Source organism: Phyllostomus discolor, chromosome 9, assembly GCF_004126475.2.
Source record: "Phyllostomus discolor isolate MPI-MPIP mPhyDis1 chromosome 9, mPhyDis1.pri.v3, whole genome shotgun sequence".
Taxonomy (NCBI): domain Eukaryota; kingdom Metazoa; phylum Chordata; class Mammalia; order Chiroptera; family Phyllostomidae; genus Phyllostomus; species Phyllostomus discolor.
Window position 1 is genome coordinate 52,682,829 of NC_040911.2, and position 7,502 is coordinate 52,690,330.

General features: G+C 40.7%; 1 protein-coding gene across 1 annotated transcript; it reads right to left on the reverse strand.

The window, feature by feature from the left end:
- Positions 1-6,586: 6,586 nt before the first annotated feature.
- LOC114506169 (ATP synthase subunit f, mitochondrial-like) lies at positions 6,587-6,935 on the reverse strand. Its single transcript, XM_036010111.1, has one exon. The coding sequence runs from the start codon at positions 6,933-6,935 to the stop codon at positions 6,672-6,674; it is 264 nt and encodes an 87-aa protein (XP_035866004.1). The 3' UTR covers positions 6,587-6,671.
- Positions 6,936-7,502: the final 567 nt, after the last annotated feature.

Here is a 7,502-nt window from a genome sequence, read left to right on the forward strand (position 1 = left end):
ATCTTGGAACTGGGCCTAGCCCCAATCATCAGGGCTGACCCCATGGCAGGTCAGAGACCAACTGCCCACCTGAGCCTTCCCCACATTCCTCACCCATGCAAATGTGCAAAAATAAAGTGGTTACTTTAAACCACTAAGTTTGAGGGTAGTGTGTGATGTAGCAACCAATGAGTACAGCACACAATAATCTTAGGTTTTATAGAGGGGAAAAAAACTCATTCTGCTACTTTCTTGCATTATTTATTTCTTTTTATATAAAACATTAACACACTCCAGCTTTTTTAAAAAACAGATATCTATATCCACTCACTAATAGATTAAAAAAAAGCAGTTTACAATGAGACAGAAGGAAAAGTTACATTTTATGTAGAAAGTATTATAGTATTGGTATTTAGTTGGAAAAAATCATAACCAGAGGCAACAATTTTCTTTTTGCAAAATAAGCTACATCACCTATTACTTCAGTAAGCAGTACATTGTAACTGCTTTGTTTTTATTATCCTTTTACATGTTTTAAAACTTTGCCTGTGAAGCCTTACTAACACTGCTGAAGAGATGCTTTTACTGCTTTCTTAGCAAAGTTTGCTCTCTGAATTAGAAAAAGTGAAAGTTGTGTTTATTCTTTGTCTTTCCTCCCTTTATTCTCCTTTCTCCCTCTTTCTCCCCGCCCCACTATCTTCTTCATAATCTGCCAACCAGAGTTCTTACTTGCCAGAAACAGGATTTGACCCTTTTTTCTCTCAGACATGAAATGAATTCATTGGCACATATTCTTAATGGCAGAATAAGAACTAGGATTAACACAGGTGGGGCACTGGGATGGTAGCACTCTGGAGGCCTCAGCACAGGGACTACAGCTGATGGTATGCAGCAGACTTCACCTGGTTTGGGCATCCATTTGTGATGAATTTGTTTGGGAGTAATTTCCACTACTCTTAAACCACTCAGTCTCTGTGAGAGTATCAAATGGGCCTTGACTAGGTTACATGTTGTCACTCTTGTTGAATGGAGTCTGAGGGGAGGATCTCCAGCAGGAGGCATGATGGAAGATTATTCAAAAAGGAAATTGGGTTGCTGGCAGGAAGGGTTGAATGCTATACAAAATGGCTACTAAAATTTTAATTTCCTCAAGATTCTGCTTAGAAAAGAAGCAACTGAAATTGAAGATGAACCTAAGACCCAGCAATCTCATTCTAATATAGACACTAAGAAAAACTCTTAACCTGTGTTCAAAGAGACACGTACAAATATGTTCACTACAGTAACATAATAAGAATTAAAAAAAACCCATGCTAGCAAAATAGAACTAGAAACATGGAAATAAAAACAAATTAACAGTGACCAGAAGGGGAAGAGGGATAACAGGGGAAAGAAGGAGAAGGGTCAAGTTAAGGAACATATATAAAGGACTCATGGACAAAGACACAGGTAGGGGGGAGGATTGAATGTGGTGGGGTGGGTAGGACAGAGGAGGGTAATGGGTGGGGGGAAATGGGGACAATTGTAACCCAACAACAATAAAATAATTAAAACATTTTAAAAATTAAATTAAATTAAAATGTAAAAAATGAACAGCCTTAAATGTCATCAACAGGGGAATGGAAAAATACATTGTGATATATTCATATAGTAAAATACTATTGTTACCGAACAACAAGGGGGGCCTGGAACGATATACTATTACTGAAAGGAACCACCTAGGTTCATTATGTGCACTACCTACAGGAAAGACATCTCTCAATGCCAGAGATTTGTGAAAAGGAAAGGAAATGTTTATTTAATGCTATATAAACTTAAAGTAGTGACCTAATATCTTCATCAAAATCCCAAAGTCCCTTAAAACACCCACAAACACACGCAGTTCTTCCTTCCCCACCTTTGCCCAGTCTGGGGTACTGTATCTCAGGAAAAGAAATAGAAGTCTGTGGCTCAGGCGGGCCCCGGTTCTTCTCAGTAATCCATCTCAGCTGGTAGGCCTCCCTTGGTTCCTGGCACCCTCAGTTGTGTCATAGGGATCTCTTCTAAAGCTGGGTGGTGGTTCCCCCTTCTAAAGCTGCGGGGGTCCCCACTCTGGGAAAGTCGCGTGATTCCCTCTCCCAGGGTCATGGGAGTCCCTACTCAGCCGAAACCGCGTGGTCCTCTCTGCACAATGGTTGCAGGAGTCTCCACTCTGCCAAAGTCGTATGATTCTCCCCTGCACTGGCTGTGGTCCTCTCATACCCTTCCAGCTTTACTGGGCTGTCATTGTGGGTCTGGGCAGGTGTGGCCCCATGTCATGGAGCCAATCTTCTCCAAGCTCCCATGAAGGCACTGTAACTCGGGGGACCTGCCCCCCAGTTACATCTTGGTGGAGAAGTTCCTTCCATTTCCCTGGCTCAGAGCATGGCCACATCTATTTAACATTATCTGTGCAACCAGTTAAAGGTTATAGATATGTTAAATCACCGTGCCAGAGGTTAGCTGCAGAGCTGTTGCTATGCAGAATAGCTCTTAATGGCCCTGCTCCATTTGTCCCTTACCCCAAACCACACCTGTGGGCGGTGGTGAGGACATCCTAATATTTCCTAGACCCCTTGAGTTCTGGACCCCATTTCAAATCCCTATTTGAGGTCCCCTCTTGGCTGCACCCTATTACACTATTACTACTTAAAATTAATGAACTAAAAACATGTGTCAACTTGAATTTTGAGAATGAAATGGGTAAAAAATGTTATATGCACACTATGATAGCACTAGTATAAAGTTTAGAGACACAAAGAAATATAGCATATATTTGTTTTAGGAGTATATGTATATGCAGCATAAGTATAAAAACATGGATAGAAAGGAATATACTAATGTCACAGGTGGGCACAGGTAACCAGGTTCTTGGTGATTGAAACAAAGAATTGAACTGAACACCCACAGTTTATGTCAGAATACATGGGAGCAGGCCAACTCCAAGCAGAGATTGACCTCATGGGCTGGAGGAACTCTATTCTTATAGGGCAGATCCTTCCTGGCTAGTTTTGGTGGGCTTTTAGTGCGTATGTACAAGTAGTTGTATTACTTTAAAGATACTGCACATGTGGTCTCCCATGATTTTCCCTGATTGGTCACCAGAGAAGAGGGTCCCACAATGCTACCGAATTGACCCCCCTTTCTCCTGGGGTCCCCCTGTACTAGGTTCACCTTTCCCTTTGCCAGAGAATTATAGCTCTCCATGTTAGAGATTGGTGAAAAGGAAAGGAATTATTTATTCAAGTTATATAGACTTAAGAGTAATGACTAAATGTCTTCATCAAAATCCTAAAGTCCCTTAAAACACCCACAAACACACACAGTCCTCCCTTCCCCTCTTTGCCCAGTCTAGGGTACCATCTCTCAGGAAAATAAATAGAAGTCCATGGGTCAGGCAGCCCCCTGTTCTTCCCAGTAATCCGTGCTTGGCTGGGAGGATTCCCTCAGTTCCCAGTACCATCAGCTGTGTCACCGGGATCTCCAGCTAAAGCTGCCTGGTGGTTCTCTGTGAAAACTGTGTGGTTCTCCTCACTGCCACAGCCTCATGGTCCTCTCCTTGATGGCTGCTGAGTCTGGGTTTAAATCCTCACGCCAATCTTCCTCTACAGCCCCATTTCTGACTCCTTCCACAGTCGGCTACACTTGCCAGCACACCCATATCCTTCCAGCTTTACTGGGATGCCATCATGAGTCTGGGCAGGGGTGGCCCCATGTTGTGGAGCCAGTCATCTCCAAGCTCTCACGAAGGCACTATAACTAGGGGGAGTTGCCTCCCAGTTACATCTTGCGGGGGTAGTTCTTTCCGTTACCCTGGCTTAGAGCACAGCCACAGCTATTTAACATATCTATGCAACTAGTTAAATGTTATAGATGTGCTAAATGACCACACTAAAGGTTAGCTGCAAAGCTGTTGCTATGCAAAACAGCTCTCAATGGCTCTGCTCCACGTGTCCTTTCCCCCAACTCACACCTGTGGTGAAAGATGAGGACATCCTATATATCTTTCTAATCATTCCTGGATACTTTGAGTTCTGGACCCCATTATAAATCCTTCTTTTGGGGGCCCCCTGGCTGCACCCTCCTCCACTAATACTGGGAGAAAGTTCTCCATTGGTTTTTGTTGGATACAAAATTTGTGGTTGACAATTTTCTCCAAGGAGCACTTTGAACATGTTATCCCACTGTATTCTGGTTTCCATGGTTTCTGCAGGCAAATCAGCTGAGAGTCTTATTGTGGTTCCCTTGTAAGTGATGAGTTGTTTTTCTCATGTTGATTTCAAGGTTTTCTCCTTTTTTGACTTTTAGCAATTTTTTCCACAAAGGATTTGTGAATCCTCTTGAGCTTACCCTACTTGGAGCTCATTAATCTTCCTAGATATCTAGGTTAGTATTTTAAAATACGCTTGAGAATTTTCAACCATCATTTTTTCCAAGTATTTTTCAGCTCCTTTCTCTCTCCTCTCCTGATAATTTCATTTTGCCCATGTGGTGTGCTAATGTCCCATTTTTCTCTGAGGCGCTCTTTATTTCTCCACATTATTTTTTTTCCCTGTTCTTCAGATTACATACTCTGTATACACCTATCTTCAGATTTTCTAATTGTTCCTTCTCTTAGCTAAAACTTACTGTTAAGGTGCTTCAAGGAAATTTTCATTTCTGTTATCATATTTTTAAACTCTAGAATGTTCCTTTTGTTGTTTTTTTAAAATATAGTCATACTTCAGTAGTCATCAGCTTCAGAACTCATCAAACCCTGTATGCATCACTTTTTTCTTATGGAAAACAATTTCTATCATATGATAATTATTCATTTATTTATTTAATTTTTCTTTGTAAAATGTATTTTATTGATAATGCTATTACAGTTGTCCCATTTTTCTCCTTTATTCTCATTCACCCTGTGCTTCTGCCCCCACCATCAGTCCACAAACTTAGTTCATGTCCATGGGTCACACATACAAGTTCTTTGGCTTCTCCATTTCCCATACTATTCTTAACCTCCCCCTGTCTATTTTGTACCTACCATTTGTGCTTCTTATTACCTGCATGTTTTTCCCCATTCTTCCCACTTCCCTCTCCCCACTGTTAACCCTCCATGTAATTTCTATTTCTGTGAATCTGTAACTCTTCTAGTTGTTTGCTTAGTTTGTTTTTGTTTTTGTATTTTTTTTAGGTTCAGTTGTTGATAGTTGTGAGTTTGTTGTCCTGTTACTGTTCATAGTTTTGATGATAGTCTTTTTCTTAGATAAGTCCCTTTAACATTTCATATAATAAGGGCTTGATGATGATGAACTCCTTTAATATAACATTATCTGGGAAGCACTTTATGTGCCCTGCCATTCTAAATGATAGCTTTGCTGGATAGAGCAATCTTGGATGTAGATTCTTGCCTTTCATGACTTTGAATACTTTTTTACAGCCCGTTTTTCAGAATGCAATGTTTCTTTTGAGAAATCAGCTGCTAGTCTTATGGGAACTCCTTTGTAAATAACTGTCTCCTGTTCTCTTGCTGCTTTTAAGATTCTCTCCTAATCTTTAATCTTGGATAATGTAATTATGATGTGCCTTCATTTGTGCTTCCTTGGGGCCAATTTCTTTGGAAGTCTGAGCTTCGTGGACATCTTGGAAGTCTAGTTCCTTTGCCAGATTAGGAAAGTTCTCCTTTATTATTTTTTCAAATAGGTTTTCAGGTTTTTGTTCTTCCTTTTCTCCTGGCGCCCCTATGATTCAAATGTTGGAATGTTTAAAGTTGTCCCAGAGGTTCCTAAACCTTTCATCATTGTTTTGAATTCTTGTTTCTTCATTTTGTCCTGGTCGAATGTACTTTCTAGAACCCTGTGGGTCCCTCCAACAAACTCTCCTTTGAGGCTGGGAGTTTCTCCTGCCACTTCAACACTCACATATTTTTTTTTTTAAGTCAGGGGTGTTGACGCTTTATTTTCCTGCACTGAAACCCTGGGTTGCATGGTCTGTCTTGCTCTCCAGTTGTTCCTCCCAGTTTATCTGCATGGCAATGTTGGATTGACTGTTCTGCCAGCTTCTGCTTCACCCCATCCACCAGCCACCACCTTGCCCATCTTTGTCATTCAGCTACCATTGCTGTGAGTCCTCTCCACCCTATTGCCCATCTCTACCCCTTCTAATGGTCTGGATGAATGTTTCTTCTTTAACACCTTGGTTGTCAGGCTTCCATACAGTTCGATTTTATGGCAGTTCTGGTTATTTTTTGCTTTTAAATTTGTTGTTGTCCTTTTTTTTTTGGCTTTGTGAAGAGGCAAAGTGTATCTAGTTATGTCTCCATCTTGGATGGAAGTGCTTGTCACATTTTTATGAGGAAAAAAAATGTTTCAGCACTTGGTGCTTGCTTGTCATTCAGTGCCCCTGTCTTGCACTGAAACAGAGGTCAACACTTCAGCCTCATAGTAGCTTGTGAACAGTTTGGTACTTATTGGTTTCGACGCTCATCATGAGTTCCAGAATGAATTAATGTGTACCGAGGTACGATTGTAATTTCTACATATTTATTGTTACTCTCTATTCAATATGACAGTAGCATTATCACCTTCTTTTTATGAGCCATATTCTATTAGGTGTTAATTACAATATAAAAAGATTCAGAGGTGCTGTGCAAAGATAATGGTCAATAATATGGAGTCCATACTGGGTCCTCTTCAGTGGTGCTTGTGTTGCCTCCCATGTTTGAGTTCCTTATAAGAACAGCAGTAGTTCAAAAGCACTGGTGCTAGCACTGTAGAATCTCCAGCAACACTGACTTTTTTCACATTGACATACTTGTTGTAATACTGGTAGTAACCTCTTTGAAATGCTCCAGGAATGCCTTTAGGGATGACATCCCACATCAGTATCCAGTTTGGCAACTCCCCTAGTTTGACACTCATGAGTCTCTTCTCCTTCAGTGGTATGATTGATGCCATCTTAGAGTACAGGGTGTCCTTTTTTTACTTCTTTAAACATGGTTTACCTTAGTTTTTTTTTTTTAAATTGGACATTTTTGTTCTTTTTTTCTTGTGTACAGGTCATACTTTCCTGTTTCTTTGCATAATTCATATTTTTTGTTGACAATGGACTTTTTTTTGTGTGTGTAGATAAGTCTCTAGGAACAATCACTTTTTAAAAAGATTTTATTTATTTATTTTTAGAGATGGGAAGGGAGGGAGAAAGAGAGAGAGAGAGAAACATCAATGTGTGGTTGCTTCTCATGTGGCCCCCAGTGGGGACCTGGCCCACAACCCAGGCATGTGCCCTGACTGGGAATTGAACCTGCAATGCATTGGTTCACAACCACACTCAATCCACTGAGCTATGCCAGCCAGGGTGACAATGGACATTTTAGATACAATATTGTAGTACCTCTGTGTACTGGTGTTCTACTCCCCCACGCTAAGAGCTTGTCCTTGTTATTTGCTTGTTTATTTGTTTAGTGAATGGCTGGTTCAGTAAGTGAAGTCTATTTCACCCTGTAGTGCTAAGCCTCTGATATT

What these genes read in the sequence shown, in the direction of transcription:
- LOC114506169 (XM_036010111.1), bottom strand. Translation starts at nt 6,935, where the DNA reads ATGGCATCAATCATACCACTGAAGGAGAAGAGACTCATGAGTGTCAAA.